Source organism: Neofelis nebulosa, chromosome X (genome assembly GCF_028018385.1).
Source record: "Neofelis nebulosa isolate mNeoNeb1 chromosome X, mNeoNeb1.pri, whole genome shotgun sequence".
Lineage (NCBI taxonomy): Eukaryota > Metazoa > Chordata > Mammalia > Carnivora > Felidae > Neofelis > Neofelis nebulosa.
Window position 1 is genome coordinate 88,027,173 of NC_080800.1, and position 23,599 is coordinate 88,050,771.

The 23,599-nt window shown below is 42.9% G+C and overlaps 1 protein-coding gene across 1 annotated transcript; it reads left to right on the top strand.

Moving 5' to 3' along the window:
- Positions 1-1,760: 1,760 nt before the first annotated feature.
- Positions 1,761-23,599, top strand: PRPS1 (phosphoribosyl pyrophosphate synthetase 1). Its single transcript, XM_058712850.1, has 7 exons — positions 1,761-2,037; positions 11,628-11,811; positions 12,914-13,012; positions 14,310-14,434; positions 17,538-17,711; positions 20,919-21,078; positions 22,489-23,599. The coding sequence occupies exons 1-7, from the start codon at positions 1,916-1,918 to the stop codon at positions 22,579-22,581; spliced, it is 957 nt and encodes a 318-aa protein (XP_058568833.1). The 5' UTR covers positions 1,761-1,915; the 3' UTR covers positions 22,582-23,599.

A 23,599-nucleotide genomic window follows, 5' to 3' on the forward strand; every position in this document is an offset into this window, starting at 1 on the left:
CCATGAGATCATGACCTGAGCTGAAGTCAGACACTTAACCAACTGAACCACCCAGGAACCCCAAGAGCAGGGATTTTTGATTGCTTACTGCCATATTCTCAGTGCCCAGGACAGTATTAAAAGTATTCAATTGGGGCACCTGGGTGGCTCAGTCGGTTCGGTGTCTGACTTTGGCTGAAGACATGATATCAAGGTTCATGAGTTCGAGCCCTGTATCGGGTCCTGTCCCCCACTCTCTCTGCCTCTCCCCCACTCGCATGCATGCGCATACACCTTCAAAAATAAACACTAAATTTTTTTTAAGTATTCAATATGTATTGAATGGATGAATTCCTTGGGCCCTAATACCTTCTAGTCCCCTCAATGCCTAGCACAGTGCTTTGCATGCAATAAAGCACTCAGTAAATATTTGATGAATAAACTATGATGGAAGACTACTAATATTCTGCCTTGAAGTTTGCTTCCTTCTCCAAGTACCCCTATACACCTGGGCCTACATTAAATTCCTGAACTCTTAAAAGTATGACAAAGGGTCAGTAGGAGAGGTCCTCCGTGGACACTGCTGAAAATGGCAATAACAAAGCTAGGATGCTGCTTTGAGTATTTTCTGCCTTTGCCACTTGGACAAATCCCTTTGCATCTCTGGGTCTTAGTTTCACCATATGTAGGATGAAGCTAGGAGACTAGATGATTTCTGAAGTCCGTTCTATTTTTACAGCTTGTAGTTATGGTGCTCATAACTAAAATTGTATGATTCTAAAATTGTATGATTTTTCTCTTCCAACCTGTGATTGGAATATGCTTACTGAAAATGTGGTGTCAGAATAAAGGCTCTCTTTGGTCCAGTTAGCAAGCATCATCATAAAAATAATAAAACGTGGTGTAAAAGGCCATATTAGCAACATGCAGACATGACAGTGAGGCTCCCATGAGGCAGATAAGACCAAAAACTAGGTTTTCTGATTCCTTCAGGGTTCTTTATCTCAAGTCCCATACATATATTTAATTTCCTCTCCTTTCCAAGGGTTAGATAAATCGGATCTTTATCAGCAAGATATTTTGGAAGATCCACACTCCTTTACTTGTTTGAACACACTTGGTCTCAGCATCTGAGACAAAACACAACTTTCTCTTGCCGTGTCTCTGTGTAATTGAGGTGACATGCCCTCAGTCACTTTCCCCTCGGGACTTGTCTTCCAGGCAAAGGCAACACAGTACAGTTGCAAAAGGTAAGCATGCCCTTTGAATGCACCTGTGGTACGGGTGTCTCTCTGTGATGTAAACGTGCTTTAATTCAGCCCTATCCTTATAAGGAGATAAAAATCACGTTCAGAAATATGCAAACTCTTGTTCAGAAACCTCCCCTTCATTCTGACAAACTGGCTGCCATCCTGATAAACAGATTTTCTTAAAAGGAACTGTAAACCAGAGCCAGACTTAATTTCTGGCACTGAAGGGAAAAAAAAAAAAGCGTGTCTGATTTCCCGCTTGCGAGAAAGATCTGGCACTATGCGTCACCAGCATCCCTGCACTCCCCAATCAAACGTGGTTTGCTTTGGCGCTCCTGAGCCAGCTCTCACCCACTGCCTGGCTACAGGGGGCGGGGCTATACCTTAGCCTCACCCCTTTCGTGGCCTCCAGCCAATACCTGAGACAACTGGAGGCAGGCAAGAGCCACAGTGAGGACCCGCCCCTCGCTCCCGTTCAGCTAATCAGGGCGGGTGGGGTGTGGATTTCTTTGCTGACCCCGCCTTCCTGGCGCTGGGCAATTTAGAGCCGCACGCCCGGCGGGAATGTAAGATGGCGGAGTAGCAACGCGAAGCGGTTAGGACTTGAGTCTGTGGGCCGACTTCGGTTCCGGTCTCGGCAGCAACAGTGATCGCTGAGCAGAGAGTGCCTAGGGTGGTTGGCCAAGATGCCGAATATTAAAATCTTCAGCGGCAGTTCCCACCAAGACTTATCCCAGAAAATTGCTGACCGCCTGGGCCTGGAGCTAGGCAAGGTGGTGACTAAGAAATTCAGCAACCAAGAGACCTGGTAAGGGCGAAGTTGGGACCCCAACCCGGGGCGGCAGGGACCCCGCTTGGGTGGCAGAGGGTAGGGGGAATGGGGCCGCCGCGTGAGTTCTGAGGGACCGCGGGGAGGGGGGGAAGGGGAAGGGGCAGCTCTGTGGCAAGCGTGCCCCACGGGCTGTTTCCGTTATTTTACCTCTCGCGGGAGGGTCACGTTCATTCTCACCGTGAGGTGGGGTGGAGTCAAGATGGAGCATGAGGCGAAGCTGTCGGGTTTGAAGTCAAGGGCTGGAGGACCCAAGGCGGGGTAGTGGCTGCCTAGAGCGACGGGAAGGGAAAGACGCTTAGCCTCGGCCAAGGGGACACGTGGCTTTGTCGCTTCGCTGTTGAGCTATCCAGACTGGACTGGGTTCACTTTAACTCTTGGACCGGCTTGCTTGGGAGAACCTTACTGCGTAATAAGCCCTCCTGGTGTTTACTTTAGAGTCTAAGAAGCAGCTTTTCAATTCGAAATGGTGTCGGTCGGGTTTCGTTTTGAAGGAAATTGACATACGTACTGAGGGCGCCAAAATGATTACTAAGGACTTCCCTTGGATTGGCAAGCGTTGGCTTTTCACATCTTTAGAATCGGAGCCATACTTAAGTTAAATCTAGTTGATCAAATAAAGTGATGCATTAACTCTGCATCCTGATTGCCAGCATCTCAGCTTGAGCCATCCAAAAATTTTGGGGAACCTTAGTTCTGGAATCCTTGACCTTTCCTAGTGCGGATACTGGTACAGATGATACAGAAACGTATTTTTCAGTAGCAAAGTCTCTCCTGAACTCGTCCACTCCTCTTAGCGCTGTTGTGGGGATTTTAGGAAACAGTTTTCATCGCAGAGTGTTAAGATAATGGAGGAAAGATAATACAGTGGAAAACCGGAATTTCATAGTAACATTGCAGCTGGAATTTTTTTCATTGCCTTGCTAATTAAACGTGCTCCCTCCCCCCACTCCCAACCTCCTCCTGCACCTTGGGGCCATCTTAAAAGATAACTTAGTTATTTCATCCTTTCAATGCACCTTCCACCTAAACGTAGAATCTTCTGGTTCTGATAGGTATACTTTGTGTTTTGTGATCCTGTTGATCAAATCAGAGCTGTGCCCACAGTCTTAGGGATGCAGTCAACTAGTAAGGGGAAAGTTTACACCAAGTCTAATGGTCAGTTTAATTAGTTAAGGTTACTTTCAACATTTTTTCCTAAATGCTTTTTTTCCCTTTTTTTTTCTTTCTTTAAACTTACTATGGAAGTGTAACTCCCCTATCCTTTCTAGATCTGCTTATAAAAGCATTCATCTGTAGTGGACAGCTTCCTTCTGGATACTTGATTGTTGTACCGCTGGTTGTGATGCAGATGATAGTGCAAACACTGACACCACCTGTAACTAGGCAATACCTTAGAAGAGGCTGGCCAAGCTGCTGTCTTTAGCTTTGACCACACCATTATGACACCCTAGTAATGAAACCATACAGGACCAGACTTTGCATGTGGCAATACAGGTGGGGACAAGAATGATTTTCATTTAGAGGGTTTTTTTGCCCCCCTTAGAGAACTTTGGTTATTAAATCCTCTTCCTAGACTTCTAGGTAAAATCCAAAGACCTTATTTTTCTTTGTGTTAACCCTTCACCCTCTGTCATAATGCAATACTCTAGAACCTGAAACTATATTGGGAGAGGGGGAGGACGAGAACAATTCAGTGTTCTGACCGATCTGGATTCATCAGCAATCCCCATCTACTTCTGAAATCAGGCTGGTTTCATTTTTAAACAGCTGGACAGAGGCATGCTTGGAAACATTGGTTAAGATTAAGCCCAATGTGGAAAATGGCTGACTGGTTTGGTTTCCTCGTTTCAGGCTTAATAGCTTTTTGGTTCCCTAGGTGTTCTGAAATCTTCATTGAACATAATTGAGTATGTTGCCTGTGGAGCTTCCCCCTTCCATCTCCCATCCCCACCTTTGGCTCTTCTGCACTGTAGAAATGGTAACTACTGCCCTGTGTGACTCTTGGGCTCTGAAGGCATAGACAGAGCAGCTCAGTGGGTACTCTGGGTCATCAGATGGAGAACTGCAGAGCCCATCCTCAAATGAGACAGTTTTGCTATTTGGCAGAATCACAGGGGTTGCTGCTCTCTCAAGCAGAGTGGCATTACTTGTCGACTCAGGAGCCTCCCTTGCTGTCCAGTTACGCAGGAAACATACATATAGGTGGGTGTATTGCACACAAATAGATAAGAGAGATTAGAAGCTCAGGCTCTGGAATCAGAGAACCTGCATTTGAAATCTTAGCTTTTCTTTGCCTCACCTGTAAAGTAATAGCTACCCATAGAATTATTGTGCAGATTAAATGAGATAAATTAGAACATTGTCCAACCCAATAAATGCACAGTGGATGTTGGTAAGCAGTTGTGGTGATGGTATTGCAGAAACTACAGAAGAGGACAAAGGGGAAAAAAGACCTCCCAGCTAGTGCCGCCACCACCCAAGATCAGCTCTTCACATTTTGATTTATGACCTTCCAGATATTTTGTGTGTTTATGTACTTTTCCAAAAATGTAAGGTATCTATGGCTTTCATCACTTAGCAATATATTTTGAATAATTTATCCCCTTAATATTTAGTCTACATGGTTTTAAATAGCTGTTCTGGTCTTCTTACAGTTTTACCATAATTTTAGATAACTGAGTCCCTTCTAGTAGATATTTCCCGTTGTTGACTAATGCTTTTACATAAAAACCTTTGAACACAAATCTTTGTCCATTTCCTTAGGACAAATCCCTAGAAGGGGAGTTACCAAGTTAAGGGGTAGATGCCATTTTTCAGGCAACTGATAACGTGTTACCAAATTGCCCTCTAGAAAAGTTCACCCAATTTCTGCTCTCATCGGCAATAATCACATTAATAGTAATTAATGTATAATGAGTGCTTAAGAGGTGCTAGTTCCTATGCTAAGTACTTTATACATTTCTAATCCCCTCTACCCTGCTGAGAAGTTACTATCCCCATTTTATGGATGAAGGAACTAAGATTCAGAGGTTAAGTAACTTGCCCAATACTGGGTACTATTGCTTACTATTTTTGTTGACGGAATATCTCATCTGGCTTTTAAAACTTAAGAATAAATTAAAGTTTTTGATGTTTTTTTGATTCTCTTCAATATCAAGAAATAGCTTTGGTTTATTTGGTTACTGTGGATAGGCTCAGAGGGGGGAGGACTTTAACTTTGATTGTCTAGGATTTTCTTAAGAACCACATCCCTTGGTTAGTTAATCCCTTGCATTTTGCACATGCCAACATCTCCATCTAAATTCTTGAGAGTTTCTTAAGACGACTATCTGCCTTTTAGATTTTGCTCTATTTCCTATTGTGTTTCTTAGCGTTCCATGCTGGTTAGATGCACTGATGCTAAAGTAAAGATAAAGGAGAAGCGGTTTTTCTTATTGGATGGACATAGCCAGCCTGGCCTTGCCAGAAGATTGGGGGAATGATTGGCCCAAAGCCATTTGGAGAACACACCGTTAGTAGCTAGAGGGAGAGAACACGGAGTGTTACCCTTTAAATTGCTAAACTAGGTCTTTCCACCTGATAAATTACATTAAAAGCAAACAGGTTTTAGCCACAGCTGTTCTACCATCAATCACTGCCTAATTTATCATTTCTTAGACTTAGAGGAAACCATAGAAATAATACTAAGATTTTTTGAGGACTCACTGAACTATTGATTGACCAAGCTGTATAATAGGAGTGTAGTTTGCAGGTATTTGAAGGCTTTCTGAAAGTCTGTACCTTATAATACTACTGGAGGGACAAGATTGATCTTGATTAGTGAGATTAGAATACACAGTAAAATAAGGCAGTGTCCTAGTTTTACTTACACTGCTTTATTTTGCATATAGTTAAATAAATAAAATTTTCAAGTTGCTAGATACATGTCTGGTCATAACACCTTTCTATGCTTCAGGATTTAGTCCTAAATTTGGTTTTGGGAAATGGCTGAACTGTTGGTTGACTATAATCGGGTAATATGATAACACAAAAGTGTTACTAGCAATTGTGTTGGGTGGTGAGCTGGTCCTTTTATAAAAATTATTATTCAAACCTTATATGATGTTACAGTATGATTTTTAAAGGCATACCTCTGCTAAATCTATGTATGTAACAAATGGTCTCTCATGTTTAACTTGGCAGTGATAATTTAATTTTATAATTAATACTTTAGCTGCTTTCAAGAAAGAATTTGAAGTGTGTTTCATGATAGTCACACGATTTGTTAAATAGATGCTTCAGAAGCTTTCCAGAGCAAAGGCCTATCATAATTGTGCCAAGAATTTGGCACAAGGTAGTTACTGCAGTCTAGTGTTACTTTAACTGCATCCCTTGGCTTCCTGGTAGCCAAAGAGATAAAGCCACTTGCAGTGGATTATGTAGTTTTTCTTTTCTTTTTTTTTTTTTTTTTTTTTGAGAGAGAGACAGAACAGCATGAGCAGGGGAGGGGCAGAGGGAGTGGGAGACCGGGAATCTTAAGCAGGCTCCACATCCAGCAAGGGGCTGGATCTCACCGGTTGGATCTCACATGGTGAGATCGTGACCTGAGCCAAAATCAAGAGTCAGATGCTTAACCAACTGAGTATCATGAAACTCTTTAGATACCTCCAGGCACAAAATTCTGGGAATTTCATGGGTGGGATCCTTAAATAATGATATTGAGTAACATAAGGAACAATGTAAGCAATTATTATGGGTATTTTTAATATTACTTATGATAGTTTAGGCATTTGTAAAGAGAGATAAGCCATCATGTGTTGTTTTCTGGTCTTACTTGAAAACAAAGCTTTGGAATAGATAATTAGCCCTTCTCTTAGCCTCTTGGATCTTTTGTTTAAATTCCTAATCAACACCACCTGGTTCTGGGTTGAGTGTATGTCTGGACCACAGATGATATTCTGTGTTCTTGACTGGAATAAGAGCCATAGGCCTTCCATATCACATGTAGAGGATAGAGGTGACTTTCCTGGAAATCAGTGTGCCTGACCTTTGTTCTCCCCCAGGGAAATGGAGATCTTCCTCAAGGAGGTGAGGTATGGGGCTCACCCCACACCTGTGGGCGGGATTAAATTTTTCTTGAGTTTTGAAGTTGCTCAGGTATTTGAAATACTTGGTCCAGACCCCGGAATTGTGCACCATAAAACATAGAAGGGACTCTTGTGGACTGGAACTTCTTAAAGGGTGGGCAGTGTTAGTGAAGGAGATCTGAGAAGTCCCTTAAACACCGCTCGCTGTCTCTTGTTTGGGCCTACCACAATGAGAAACCTGCAGAGCGCGTTCTCCTCCAGGAGGTGTGACTTAGCCTTGTCCATTGTGTTTTTTACATTTTTAGTATATTTTACTTATCCCAGTATATCCAAAAATATGATAATTTCAGCACATAAGCAACTTTGAAATTGAGATACGTTTTCCTTTTATTTCTCCCACCTTCACAATGAATAGAGTGTGTATTGTATGCTTGTAGCACATCTCAATTCAGTTCCTCTGTCACTAGTGACATTTTAGGCACTCCATAACCACACAAATCCAATGACTCCCAGATTGGTCAGTGCCATTCTAGGACCTGTCCTTTGGAAAACATGGAAGTTACTCTCACAGAAAGTGCTCCCTGGCTCCCTCCTGCTTGTCCATTTGAATTTTGAAGAATGTCTTCAGAATGTAATTTTGGCATTGGCGTAGTTAAGGTTGCCTACAGACTCCATTGTTTTTTTTTTTTAATGTTTATTTATTTTTGAGAGAGGGAGAACACAAGCAGGGGAGGGGCAGAGAGAGAAGGAGACACAGAATCCCAAGCAGGCTCCAGACTCTGAGCCGTCAGCATGGAGCCCGACACGGGGCTCAAACTCATGAACCCTGAGATCGTGACCTGAGCCAAAGTTTGGACGCTTAACTGACTAAGCCACCCAGGCTCCCCCAGAGTCCATTGTTTTTTAAGGCTGACCTTGGTGATTAACAGATGTCAACTTGGCTAAGCCAGGGTCCACAAAATTGCTATATCATTTATTCTGTTGCCTCGGTATCAGTATTTCAGGATCCTGCTGCAAAATTCTTCGTAGCTGTCGTATTTTGGTGCTCCCAACAGGTTGTATGTAGTTCCACCCAAAATGAAATCTCTGCCAGCTGTGTATCTGTGAAGAGGGTATGAACAGATTTATCAAAATATTTTAAAGAAACATGTTGGACCCATTGCCTCCAGTGTGAAGTGAGTTACTTTGTGAGGAACAATAGAATTCCATCTCCTAAATTTTCTCAATAGTAACACCTGCAGAAGGTTCACAGTATCTTGAGTGGATACCGAGCGGCATCCTAGTCCTGCCGGATATTCATTCATTCATTGTTTGTGCCCTAGAGGCACTGGCTGGCTGGGGATACAGAAGAGTGCAACAGATCTGGTCCCTGCCTTTGCGGAGCTTATGTTCTAGTGAAAGAGACAGGCAGTAAAACAAGTGTTTACAAAATAAAGTGATAACAAGTTATGATAGGTGTTTTTGAAGATAATAACTGAGGTGGTGAGGGAATGACTGGGGAGGGTCACTTTATTATGAAACATTTCAAACACGCAGAAGTAGAAGAGTATAGTGGTTTCCCCCAAGGTACCCATCACCCAGTTCAGCAGTTCTCAGTTCCTGGTTTAATCTTGTTTTCATCTGTTATTCCCCCTTCCATGCACACCCACAATTACTTTGAAACAAGCCTAGATAGTATATTGCCCTTGTGCATTTTAGTAACCACAGTACCATTTTCTTGCCTCAAAATGTTAACAGCAATCTCTTAATATCAAATACACAGTGTTCACATTTCCTTGCCTCATAATTGTGGGTGCTTTTCTTCTCTGTTTGCTTGAATTGGTTTGCATACAAGGTCCATATATATATTTTAATTGGTTGATTATTTTTAAGTCACTTTTGATCTTTTGCTTCTCAGGGAAGTCACTTTTTTTGGTAAGAGGGTCAGAGGAGATACTTTGATTGAAGTCCTGAGAAATAAACCAGCTAGTTGTAGGAAGAGCATCCCAGATAAGTGGGAAGAAGTGCAAGGCAATGATGTGAGCAGGGAATGTTAAGGAAGGCCATGTGACTGATACATAGTGAGCTAGGGAGAAAATCTTTGAGATGAGCTATCTCACAAATCAAAAAGCCCAGAGTTTTCCAGATTCCCTCACAGTATTACACAGTTTCTCAGAACATTATACAACTGGACTAGGTTCTTTGACTTAATGCAGAAATGCTTTTGTTTTTAGCTACATTTCTGTGACTTCAGCTTTCACTGAGGGCCACAGTTAATGCATTATTTACTCAAGTATGCACAAAGCATGATAATGCGCTTCTGTGTTCAAATCAAATTTTGAGATAGTTGTAGATCCACAGGTAATTGTGAGATATGATGCCAAGACGTTCTGTGTACCCCTTACCCAGTTTTCCCAAAGCTCCCAGCCATAGTCATTCCAAACTAGAGTTTTCTTGCAAAACTGTAGTGTGACACAAGAAGCAGGATATGGACATTGATGCAGTCAAAATACAAAACCATCCTGTCACCACAAGGCTCCATCCTGTCATAACCACATCCACCTCTCTTCTCCCTCTCTGTATTTTCCTTATGTTGCCTTTGTCTGGTTTTGGTGGCTCACTACTACTGGCCTTGTAAAATGCATTGGAAAGTATTCCCTCCTCATCTGCGTTCTAGAAAAGATGGTGCACAATTCGTGTGAATTCTTCAGATGTTTGGTAGAACTCTCCAGTGAAGCTGTTTTTGGTCAGTCTTAGAGACATCCATTGTTTTAATTTTTTTTTTAAAAAGTTTATTTATTTAAGCAATCTCTGCACCCAATGTGGGGCTCGAACTCAGGACCCTGAGATTAAGAGCCGCATGCTCATCTGACTGGGCTAGCCAGGTGCCCCAAGGCTTAACCAGTTTTTTAAATTCCCCTTCCCCCAAGAACCAGCTTTGTGTTTCATTGGTTTTTCTCTATTGTTTTTGGTTTCATTGATTTCTGCTGTTATGGTTAATTTTCTTCTGCTTACTTCAGGTTTATTTTGCCCATTTTTTACTTTATTGATATTAATTATTGAGCAAATCATGCACTTTTAACATAAGGATCCCCAGTATAAAATACGTCTTTAATTCAGTGCCTGAAGAAGGTTTATCTCCAGATATCCCAAACTAATGGGTTTTCTTCTTTGTTCTGGCTACCAGGAATCTCAGCTTCCCTGTTCTAATTGGTTTCTGGTTTGATTTTTACCATTTGCTTTTATTTGTCTTGCTTTACAATGTAAACTAACCCCATTCTTTTTATTTTTTATTTTTATTTTTTTAATGTTTATTTTTAAGAGAGAGACAGAGTGCGAGTGGGGGTGGGGCAGAGAGAGACAGAGACCTATTTTCTGAAGCAGGCTCCAGGCTTCCAGCTGTCAGCACAGAGCCCGATGCAGGGCTCAAACTCACCGATGGGGAGATCATGACCTGAGCCAAAGTCGGATACTTAACCAGCTGAGCCACCCATGCACCCAACCTCATTCTTTTTAAAATTAATTGTTACTTGAATTGGAAAAGAATAAATATAACTGTCTCCCTATATTAGCTGCTTCTGGCAATGGAATTCTCTCCTGTTGAAGTTTTTCTCTTGATCAGTAGGAGTTATCCACAATTCTAACCTACTCCTGGTTGATACACGCTACGTAACACACACACACACACACACGCGCACACACACACGCACACACACACAAATACCCCCACCTCACCTACAGGATTAATTGGGGGAAATGGTGTTGCTCTGAGGTGTCACGAAGGTTATGATTTTTTAATTATAAGTTATTCTTGGTAACAATCCAAGCATGGATATTAAAACTTTCATTTTATGGTAAAGTGTAGCCCTACTCCATAATTAACTTCCTGTGGAATATTTTTTAAACAAGACATACTAATTGGAAAGAATACAGTTCGCATAAAATGGAGGCAAGGACCACATCTGTTTTATTCTCCATATGTCCCTGGCACTTAGCACAGTGACTGGCATATGAACATTTACTGTTTGTTGAGTGAAGTGCCAATATGGTAGATGTGGTACTGGCTTCCATAGAAGGCATCGTTATAGAACAGTAGCGTGATTCATTCCTCACATGATCTTTCTACTTTTGTTATACGTGGATTGTGACAGTCACAGGCTCTGTATCCAATTTGCATGCACATGTCCTATTCCTGTACGTAATGAGACACAGGCAGCTCACTGAAATTATGGTCCGGTTACTTGTAAGTTCTTTAGCCAGTCTTTTTCATGCCATGTCTCATGTAACAATAGGTAATATTTGTATAGTACACTGGCGTAAACTGAGGCAGTAAACTGCTTCTGGAACAGGGTCTCCTCCTGGGGATCTCCCAAAGTCTGAGGGGATCAGTGACCATGTGCAGCTAGAACTCATTAACAGCATACTAGTAGGGAAGTTATACTTTTTAGGCCGTACTGTCTGTAGAAGTGTAGTATGGTGCTTTAAAATCTGTTTTTTGTTTTCATTCCTTTCTCGTTGTAGTGTGGAAATTGGCGAAAGTGTACGTGGAGAGGATGTCTACATTGTTCAGAGTGGTTGTGGCGAAATAAATGACAATCTAATGGAGCTTTTGATCATGATTAACGCCTGCAAGATCGCTTCAGCCAGCCGGGTTACCGCAGTCATCCCATGCTTTCCGTATGCCCGGCAGGACAAGAAGGATAAGGTGGGAGCAGAATCTACTTTAAAAAAATTTTTTGTTTGTTTTAATCAGAAGAAGCACATGCCCAGAGTCACAAAAAAACTTCCTTAATTCTCAGATACATATTTAGAGGATATTGTTGTTTTTTTTAATCACGTTCTCTTAGGTATTACCCAGTGTTCAAAACAATTGACATGTGATTGGTTTATATAAATCAACATCTTTGTAGTCTGTATTTCTTCATCATACATCTGTGACTCTCAGCTCACTGTGACTTTTTAATTGTATCAAGAGGACTAAGCACCAGCTACCGTGGAGTAGAATATTTTTTAAACTGGTAGATCCTCTGGGACCCTCGTCATAAAACTTGAAGTCAGTTACATGAATACCTGGTCTCATTATACACATGCATATCTCCCCTTATTTATCTGGTATATTAGAGGTTAAGGTACATGTATAAAACTTTGCAGGTCTGTTCTAACAGTCAGTGCCCAAATTTTACGTACAGTGTCTGGGAGAAGGCCAGACATTTTTATTCTGAGACTATAGTGCTCCTACAGAGTATAAAGGGCATGGGCTTTGCTAGTTTATCGTGCAGCAGGTGTGTTTATCTGTCATTTAAGGAGGTTGAAGTTGCTGGAATATTGACCTCAAGATGAGTAAGCAAGTGGTGTAATTTGCACAATAAACTAGAATTTCCATTCTGTGATCTGTCTTTTAAGTTTTGACATGTTAGATGCAATACAGGTTTGCATATGTATGTGTCAAAAGAGATTTTAATAATTCTTGTGAAAAAGATTTTTTAAGTCAGCCTAGTTTGAATAATTGAGCATTAAAACTCTTAAATAGGCTGAAAATTTGTACATTAAGAAAACAAAAGGTAGGAAGGTATTTTTCTTCTCTGAAATATGTATCCTGATTTGGAAAAGTGATATTCCACTTAATATTTGTGCTAGATTGCAATTTACTCATATAGTCCGTGGCCATGGCACGTGCTATGAATTTCCTGGTAGCATGGTGCCGTAAACATAGTAGGTGCACAGTAAGCAAATGTTTCTTGAGCAAATGAATTGTTTCTCAAAATGGCTTTTTGGTTTTTTGTCCTTCTTTCGTCCCCTCCATTTAGAGCCGGGCTCCAATCTCAGCCAAGCTTGTTGCAAACATGCTCTCTGTAGCAGGCGCAGATCATATTATCACCATGGACCTGCATGCCTCTCAGATTCAGGTATCTGGAAGCTAAATATTCAGCATTAGAAAGCAGGGGGTGTGGGGAGGAGAGAGCTTATAATGCTAAGAGTGCACAGAAGCAAAAACCTGCCCAAAGACAGCTCAAATAAACTAGACATCGACACCATTTTAAACATCCTCACCTTAAGCATTGTTTATGATCTCAGTCATTTGGAGTGGTTGGATAAGGGAGGTGGTCTGGTATTCTGAGAAGAACATGGACTTTGGGTTCAGACCTAGTTTGAATATTGGCTGACACTTACCAGCTTTGTAACCTTACACAGATTATTTAACTACTCTGAACACACACTGCGTTGTTATTGTGAGTATTAAATTTATGGTATAAATGCCTGGCCCAGGATAGGTGCTCAGTAATTGGGAACTGTTGTCATCATTAAATTTAGAGCCACAGATATCAGAATCTACTTTCTAGCATAAACACAGAGTAAGGGGAACACAGCATTCCTTTGTATTTTGGACTATTTAAAGGGACTTTCAAATCATCATTGGAGGCTTATGGCAATCCAGTGAGGTACACAGGGTAGGTGGTTATGCCCATTTTTTAAACGTGTTATTATTTATTTTTGAGAGAGAGAGAATGTGCGTGCACGTGAGTAGAGGGACAGAGGGTACAAAGCGGGGTCTGCACTGACTGCAGAGAGTCCAATGTAGGGGCTCAAACCCACAAACCGTGAGATCATGACCTGAGCCAAAGTCATACACTTAACTGACTGCACCACCCAGGTGCCCCTGATTATACCCATTTTATCGAAGAGGAACAGATTTGTTGAGAAATGCAACTAATCTGTAGCAACTAGTATTAGAACAGAGATCTTTTACCAGTTACTCTCTGTGACCATTTATTATAAATACATTCCACTAAGTTTACGTATCAAAGTGTCTTCTAACTGGTTTAGCAGTTAGCTTTTGTTCCCTAACAGACCAGCCCAACATTTGATGGAATAAGGCAATAAGTATTACCTCATGGGTCTCCACATTGACTGGGCAGTTGCGGTATTGGATGAACTTGGCCGTTCTTCCCAAGGGCTCTTTCATGGTCCTGCAGTCAATTGTGGGTTAGCTGAAGTCAGGCCTTGCCCCTCTTGGCCGGGATTCTCTTGGCCAGCCCAGGTTTGAGAAGCCATTTTTAATCTGCTACACTGAGCATGCCTTCTAATCAGTTTGAATGTCACAGGAAGGTATTCTTTGGGCCAGTTATTATCCTCTTTGTATTAGTCATTTATAAATCGAAGAGCACAAAAAGAGAGCAAAAGTGACTCAGCTTCTTTCTACAGGGCTTTTTTGATATCCCAGTGGACAATTTGTACGCGGAGCCAGCTGTCCTGAAATGGATCAGGGAAAACATCTCCGAGTGGAGGAACTGCACTATTGTCTCCCCCGATGCTGGTGGAGCTAAGAGGTATGACCAAAATGTGCATTGTTCTCACAATACTGGGGCTATCTTTCAGACAGCTATGTCAGAAAGTTGACATTTTTCTAGCAAGTGACAGTTTTTAAGTTCAGTTGACCCTTGAACAGCATGGGGATTAGGGGCATCGACCTCCCCACCCCCTGCCCCATGAACTCCAAAATCCGCATATAACTTTTGACCACCTCAGAACTTAACTACTAATAGCCAGCTGTTGACCAGAAGTGTCACCAAAAACATAAACAGTCAATTAACACAATTTGTATTTTACGTGTGTTATAGATAGTATTACAACAAAGCAAGCTAAAGAAAAGAAACTGTTGTTGAGAGAATACATTCACAGCATGGTACTGCATCAAGAAAAATCTATTTATAAGTGGACCTGCACAGTTGAAACCCATGTCTTTCAAGGGTCATGTATACTTCAGAATGGGTGTATCAGTAGCTGGGACACGAGCTGGACATAGTTTTACTGGCCTGAGTCACTGCCAGAAAGTGACAGAAAGACAAGGCAGCCTAGAGGGGGTCCTTAAGTAGTTGCAGTATTGTAGGCTTGACTGAAACCCATTAGTAACTTGGCACCACAGAGCTAGCAAGCAACACCACTGTGAACCCATCCAGAAGGCTGGGAAATTGGGGTTTCCAGTGAATGGCACCAGCTATCGAACCACGTGCTATTATTGGACAAATAGGCTTTTACGCCCCTCATGATGCTGTTTGTTTGACCCGTGTTAATCCTGGCATTGAGACATTAAGCAGGAGGGAAAATAAAATGTGGTAACTTTATATTTAAAACCAAGACCTTAACATTTTAAACAAACTGATTGCCAGGCATTGCCAGTTTCAGTGCTTCACAGCTCACATGGTGCCGACTAAGAGCTCTTGATTTCCTTAGTGGATCACTCATTAGTAATGCATTCAAAAGTCTGACACATGTTCTTCTTGTTGTGGAAATAGAATGAAGAGGCTACAAAACACAGATGATTGGGGAAAGCGAATTCCAATCTTTCTAAAGGCCATTCAAATCTTCAATGACTGTTTCTCCACAACCTCTTTATTTCAGTAACTCCAACAGAACTGATAAGCTGAGCACTTGAGTTCCGTTATCCAGCCAGATGTGTGGCTCTGTGAGTCTCATGTAATCGCTCGTTATCATCTGTAAAAGCGACAGAGCCAAAAAAACATCCCCCTAATGGCAGTTGTCAAACTTGTCTTAACTTGTTGGGCATTATTTTCACATCTTGCCATGGGACTTAGAAAATAGTTGTGTTTGAAACAAATAAGCCAAGATCTTCTTTCCAAAGTTGGGTATAGGAAAACTGCCTTTACTAGGTGACATATTGCCACATGACCACTCTGTGTGTGTGTGTTTATAATTCTCTTTCCATAGTGGAGGATTTGCTGAGTGAGTAGCTATCAGTTTGGTCTTGGCAGGGTTTTGGGAGTAGGTAGAGGTCCCTGTGTGATTGTGGTTTGCACAGAGTTTTCCCCTCCATGGTGTAGGGAGTGACTTTTTCCAGCCCTTCCTGCTTTGTCAGTCACTGATTTTTTTTTAATGTTTATTTTTGAGAGAATGTGATAACTCGAGCAGGGGAGGGGCAGAGAAAGAGGGAGACACAAAATCCAAAGCAGGCTCTAGGCTCTGCCCTGTCAGCACAGAGCCTGATACAGGGCTAGAACCCACGAACTGTGGGACCATGACCTGAGCCGAAGTCAGAAGCTTAACTGACTGAGCCACTCAGGTGTCCCCTGTCAGTCTTTGATTTTGTTGGCCATGGAGTATGGGCAGTCTGGGATGCTTGAGCTAATTGAGCATGCATTTGTCTTGGATGAGTAAACATTCCAAGGAGATTGGTTATTCTTTATGTTCTATGCCCACACAGTTCTAGTAATGGGGAACACAAGGTATGGTTTATTTAGATCAGGATACATAAGCTGTTCAGGTTGTGGTTTGGATCTTGCACGTTCTCTATTGTATGGTCACAGGCTCTCCCCTGTCCAGCACAAACTCCGTTATGTGACCATAGGCCCAATGGAAATCAGACATAATGCTCTGGTTGTATCTGTGCTGCATTAAAAAACAAGACCCAGGGCGCCTGGGTGGCTCAGTCACTTGAGCGTCCGACTGTTGATTTTGGCTCAGGTCATGATCCCAGGGTTGTAGGATCAAGCCCTGCATGGGGCTCTGTACTGAGCCTGGAGCCTGCTTAATATTCTCTCACTCTCTGAAATGAAAAAATAAAAACAAGACCCAAAGCACAGGCTTCTTCACGCACGATGATGACACAGTGGAGCATGGACCTACATGTTACTGGAACAGCGTGCTGTCATTTACATGGGATGGATTTCTGTCTGAGTGAATTCTGTGGTACTTTGTCACCAAAGATTTGTCTTCTGTGTCACTTTCTAGTTTGGTTTATGTTATTTTGTAATATAAAAATAAGACACTTTGATTTGTTGGCGATCCTTCGGGCTGTCCAAGCAAGATGTCCCATTTTCCTGATTAATTGGTACAGTGTTCTTTCTAGCGCTCCTAAAAGGAACTTCCAAGCTCAGTGTGCATGTACAGTTGACACTGACAGTTGGTGGATCACTGGGCGTAAGCGCGGTGAGCTGAATGCACAGGCACTGGAATGGGCTGGGGACTTACTCCTCACCTGTCAGAGGCTCAGGTTCACTTGTCATCACATCTGTGCATCCAGTTGAGACAGTCTGTGCACCCCCAGCATTAGCTAAAGGAAGTCTTCTCTCTCTCCTCTTCTGCTGCCAGTCTATTAAATGAATGTGCCTTAGCATCCTGCTGCTTCCCAGGACTGGTGAGGCATCTGGCTCTCCCCTGCTATAAACCGGAATTAATTATAATTGAAGTCTGACTAATCCCAGGATACAGATGCATTAGTCTCTAAAACCTGCTTTGTGACGTTTGCCTTTGAGAAGCCAGTCAAGTAGAGTTGTTTTCTTCCAGCCCCAGGAACAGTTTGGTTTCGAAGAGCGGTCTCCCTGAAAAACAAACCCACTGTTTAGTCCCTGTGTTGGCATCTTTAGGAGACACACACACACACACACTGTTTGTGAATGCGCCGCTATCTTGCAGAGTGACCTCCATCGCAGACCGGTTGAATGTGGACTTCGCTCTGATTCACAAAGAACGGAAGAAGGCCAATGAAGTAGACCGCATGGTGCTGGTGGGAGATGTGAAGGATCGGGTGGCCATCCTGGTAGATGACATGGCTGACACCTGTGGCACGATCTGCCATGCGGCTGACAAGTGAGTGCCGAGAGGTGGTGGGGCCAGTGGTTAGAAGTGAAAAGCTAACTGCTTGCTATCTGCAGGTGAATTGAGGGGGATAAGAACTATCTTTGGGAGGTTTTTATTACCCTAGGCTTGAATTGCAATATGCATCAATTGATGAATATTTTATTTTTCCCCAAGATTCACTTATTTTTTTCTTGCTGTGCTCAACTATATAAAACATAAATTTGCCACTCTGACCATTAAGTGTACAATTCAGTGGCGTTAGATACATTCGCAGTATGTGCAACTATCACCGCTGTATTTCCAAAATGTTCTTATCACTCTGAATACTCTACTTTTAATAGTTGTTTTTTAAAAATGTTTTAATGTTTTATTTATTTTTGAGAGAGAGAGAGACAGACAGACAGACAGAATCTGAAGCAAGCTCCAGGCTCTGAGCTATCAACACAGAGCCTGACGTGGGGCTCAAACTCACGAACCGCGAGATCATGACGTGAGCCCAAGTCGGATGCTTAACTGACTGAGCCACCCAGGCACCCCCTTGATAGTTTTTTTTTTTTTAATTTTTTTTAACGTCTATTTATTTTTGAGACAGAGACAGAGCATGAATGGGGGAGGGTCAGAGAGAGAGGGAGACACAGAGTCTGAAACAGGCTCCAGGCTCTGAGCTGTTAGCACAGAGCCTGACTCAGGGCTCAAACTCACGGACCGCAAGATCATGACCTGAGCCGAAGTCAGATGCTTAACCGACTGAGCCACCCAGGTGCCCCGATAGTTTTTTTTGTTTTTTTTTTTTAATTTTTTTTTCAACGTTTTTTATTTATTTTTGGGACAGAGAGAGACAGAGCATGAACGGGGGAGGGGCAGAGAGAGAGGGAGATACAGAATCGGAAACAGGCTCCAGGCTCCGAGCCATCAGCCCAGAGCCTGACGCGGGGCTCGAACTCACGGACCGCGAGATCGTGACCTGGCTGAAGTCGGATGCTTAACCGACTGTGCCACCCAGGCGCCCCCCGATAGTTTTTTTTTTAAGAAACAAATTAAGGTAGAAACGTATAGGCCTGAACAGACAGGACTATACAGTTGGCCCTTGAACACAGATTTGAACTGTGTGAGTCCACTTATTGTGCTTTTTTTTTTTTTTTTGATAAATACAGTAGAGGACTATAAATGTATTTTCTCTTCCTTATGATTTTCTTAATAACATTTTCTTTTCTCTAGCCTATTTTATTGTAAAAATACAGCATATGGGGCGCCTGTTGGGTAAGTGTCTGACTTTGGCTCAGGTCATGATCTCATGGTTCATGAGTCTAAGCCTTGCGTCAGGCTCTGTGCTGACTGTGTGGAGCTTGCTTGGGATTCTCTCTCCCTCTCTTTCTGCCCCCCCCCCTCCACTTGTGCACTTGCTCTCTCTCTAAATAAATAAATAAATAAAACTAAATAAAATAAAAATAGAGCATATACTATAACATGCAGAATATGTCTGAATGGACTTTATGTTATCGATGAGGCTTCTGGTCAGCAGTAGGGTATTAGTTACGATTTGGGTGAGTCAAAAGTTGTGCTCAGATTTTCAACTGTGGGGGTGGGTGGTTGACACCCCTAACCCCCATGTTGTTCCAGGGTATACTGTATTTTCCTATTTATATTTTACCTAAGCCAGAAACCCTGCTCCTACCTCTTGACTGTCCATTTTAGTTGCTACCACCTTCATTCATATTATTTCTCCTCTCTTGCCTGCACTGTTCTAAACTGCCTTCACTCTGTTCTCTCTGCTGCTGGTAATCAATCTCTTACCTCCCCAGTCTGTCTTCTCTCACACTGCCTCCCCTCTTGCGAATCTGTCTAAAACTAAGGCTAGATACCATCACTGCTCTCCTTTAAAACCTTAAGTGGCTCCCCATTGTTTATAATCCACGTTACTGTGGACAGCATAGTTTTTCGTGATTTTTCCTTAACCTCTGGGTGTCTGTGCCAGGCACAGGCCCTGGCATATAATAGGGGCTAAGAAAATATTTGTGTGCTGAATGATTGCTGATTTGGATCCTGGACTATACATTTACAAAACTCATTTTGTCCTTGTATTATTAAGGTAATGCTAAATGCTGTAACAGATCAACTCCCTGAAATGTCAGTTGGTTAATGCGATAGTTCTTGTTTGTGGTTTAACTCCAGTGCAAGTATTCCTCTTTTGGTTTTGTAGTGCCGCATCTTTAACATAAGGCTTCCAAGATTACCTTGGAAGACATTTCCATTTTGGCCAGCCAGAAAGGGAGAAAAGAGCATGGAGAATCACCTGTGGAAGATTTTTTAAAAAATCTTTTTTTAATTCTTATTTATTTTTGAGAGAGACAAAGAGAGCATGAGTGGGGGAGGGCCAGAGAGAGGGAGACACAGAATCTGAAGCAGGCTCCAGGCTCTGAGCTGTCAGCACAGGGCCCGATGTGGGGCTCGAACTGTGAGATCATGACCTGAGCTGAAGTTGGATGCTTAACTGACTGAGCCACCCAGGCACCCCACCCATGGAAGATTTTTATAAGCCCAACCAGTCGTGTACGTTGTATCTGCCCACATACTGATAGCTAGAATTAAGGCATATGGTCACTCCTAACTATGCAAGAGATGCTGGGAAAGGTAGTCCAGCTGTGTGCCCAGGAAAAAAAGGAGATGGATTTCCTTGACCATAGCAGTCTGTGCCAGTCTCACTATGTTAATCCAAACCTATTCAGATCAGTTCTTAGTCCATATATTTGTCTTTGCTGTGAACCGAATTGTGTCCCTCCTAAAATTCATATGTTGAGGTTCTAGGCCCCCCAGTGCGATGATATTTGGAGATGGGGCCTTCGGGAGGTCACTAGGTTTAGATGAGGTCACGAGGGTGGGACCATCATGATGGGAATAGTGCCCTTGTGAGCACAGACACCAGAGAGCTGATTACCCCATGCATATGTGCACACAGAGGTCACATGAGTGCACAGTGAGACAGCGGCTGCCAACAAGCCACGGGGAGAGGCCTCAGGATGAAGGTCACCCTGTCACCACATTAATCTTAGGGTTCCCGGCCTCCAGGACTGTGAAATAAAGTTCTGTTTTTGAAGGCACACAGTCTGTGGTATTTTGCTATGGCAGCCCAAGCTGACTAATACACTCCTCTCCATGAACTCAGGTCCTATGGTGACAGGTGAGATTAATCCAAAGCATCTCTGCTTCTTCCTCTAGACTTCTCTCAGCTGGAGCCACCAGAGTTTATGCGATCTTGACTCATGGAATCTTTTCTGGCCCGGCCATTTCCCGCATTAACAATGCATGCTTTGAAGCAGTAGTCGTCACCAATACCATACCTCAGGAGGATAAGATGAAGCATTGCTCCAAAATACAGGTAAGGATGCGATTCTTGGAAAATACTCTGCTAAGTATTTATTTAGGAGGTGGTTCATACATTGAATTGAGTGTCTACGTTCTGAAGCCTCCCCGCTTTGCTCTTAAGGGCTCAGTCTGTCATCAGGATCTGTGGTCCAAAAGTAAGAAAACAAAATCAGGTTTAAAAGATTCAAGTTGCTAGATGCACCTCTGGAGGATGGAGCGCCAGGGATGCTACATTTCAACAGACTGTCTCAGTGATCGTGATATCCGCTCACATTTACAAGTCCTTGCTCTCCAGTATGTGTGTGTCGCTATTAACCATTGGCCCCTGCAGACATAACGTGAAACCTTTGAACCAGTGGTACACCCCTTAGGACGGCAGCGTTTCTCAAAGCATGCTCTGGAAACAAAGTTTATTACCTACGGTCCTTGTTAAAATGTGGATTCCTTTGCTCCATCTGAGATGTGCACAACCAAGAGGTCCTGGGACCACTGTTTTAATTCCCCAAGGAATTAGACACTAAAGTTCGAGTGCTGTTGTATCAAAAGAACAAGGCCTTGCTTAATTAAAATGTACAGTAGTCCATTTGCTTTCTGAAATTAATATGTAGAATTGGAGCATCCATGTCCTTAAGGATTTTTTTTTTTCAGCTTAAATGGGTTTTGTTTTTTTTTTCATTCATAAGAATTTGTAAATGTCAACCCACCGCCACCTTGGTGAGTCTGAGTGAGGGGTTTTCCTCCATTAGCACTTTGACTCTTTCCTAAGTGGTGATACTAAAAATACAACGCAGGGGCGCCTGGGTGGCTTGGTCGGTTAAGCGTCCGACTTCAGCTCAGGTCATGATCTCACGGTCCGTGAGTTCAAGCCCCGCGTCAGGCTCTGTGCTGACAGCTCAGAGCCTGGAGCCTGTTTCAAATTCTGTGTCTCCCTCTCTCTCTGCTCCTCCCCTGTTTATGCTCTGTCTCTCTCTGTCTCAAAAATAAGTAAACGTCAAACAAAAAAAATTAAAAAAAAAAATAAATAAATAAAAATAAATAAATAAAAATACAACGCAGAGGAGCACCTGGGCGGCTGTCAGTTAAGCGTCTGACTCTTGATTTTAGCTCAGGTCATGATCTCATGGGTTTGTGAGTTTGAGCCCCGAGTCGGGCTCTCTGCTGTCAGCAGAGCCTGCTTCACATCCTCTGTCTCCTTCTCTCTCTGCCCCTCCCTGACTCATGCTTGCTCTCCCTCTCTCTCTCAAAAAATAAACGTAAAAAAAAAAAAAGGCTGCAGAATGGCTGGGTGTGGCTCTCGAAGGGAAATAGCACAGTGCAGCTGTTTTAAGGGGAAGGACCCTCACAGGTCTGCTCCTCAGTGTCTACAAAAGGGTGGGTCCTCTGTCTGGGTGTTCTTAACCTGCCAATTTTCTCACTTTCCTAGGTGATTGACATCTCAATGATCCTCGCAGAAGCCATCAGGAGAACTCACAACGGGGAGTCCGTTTCCTACCTGTTCAGCCATGTCCCTTTATAATAGAATTACTGCTGAGGCTTTTTACAAATAAAGTGAACCCCGCCCCTTGTTCTCCCTTGGTATTTGATGAAAAATCCAGCAGAAAACCCAGCTTGCTCCAGTGTAGCTTTCCACACCCCACATCAGGTATATTAGCATTTCTCCTAAATTAGAGAAAGACGGATTGAGACTCACTGCTGGGATTTCCTGCCTCTGTTGTCTCATTCCAGCTTGGATTCTGTGAGCCTCGCAGCTTTGCAGCTTTAACCACAGCCGAACTGCTGCAAGATTCCAGGCTTGAGAGGGTGTTGTGTTGTAGGGGTGTTTGAAGTTGTAGAGGGAAGCTCAGACTACTTTGCATGTGAATACTTCAGGGTTTCCTTGGTTCCAAACCACTGGTGACAAAGCCAACCCAGTTCCCATCCCCCAACCCCCAACCTCCAACCTATGAAAAGCTCTCAAAAGTCTATGCTAAATTACAGCAGGAACCCTAGGCAGCCCAGCTCTGGTTGCTGAGTCCTGTAAAGCAGGAGCCAGCGGGCAGCTCGCTGGTGGTGGTGGTGGGGGGGGGGGGGGGTGGCAGCACACAGGGCAGTGAATGCTTCTTGGGAGGAAATAGCCTGATCCTTCACCCCCTGCTTGGGGACTGTGTCCCTTGGATTCTCCTTTGTACCTGTTCCTTTCCATTTGACTTGACCTTCAGCCATCTTGCCCTTTCCCTGGCCAGATAACCCTCTCAGGCCCAAATGTTCCTTGTACTACAGTCTTCTGGAAAGCAAACTTACCCCCTGCTACGTGATCTCTAACATTTACATGGGATTGTTTCTGCCGTAGCTTAATCTTCCTGAGCCCACTACCACCCTGGTAGTAGGTTTTAGGTGGGGTCGTAGTGCCTTTTGATTAATTTAAATATCTCATTCTCATCTTCCTCCCATTGATTTGGCCTCTCCAGTGACCTGAGATTTCTGTTAAAAAGGTTGATGTTACTGTTTACTGTCTCTTGTAGAGGAAACTAATAAAGTGTCTTTGTGTGATTGTG

Bases quoted from the DNA above. Each gene is read 5' to 3' on its own strand.
- PRPS1 (XM_058712850.1), top strand. From the start codon at position 1,916: ATGCCGAATATTAAAATCTTCAGCGGCAGTTCCCACCAAGACTTATCC. The intron at 2,038-11,627 runs GTAAGGGCGAAG...TTCTCGTTGTAG, and splicing joins TTCAGCAACCAAGAGACCTG to TGTGGAAATTGGCGAAAGTG. The intron at 21,079-22,488 runs GTAAGGATGCGA...TCACTTTCCTAG, and splicing joins AGCATTGCTCCAAAATACAG to GTGATTGACATCTCAATGAT.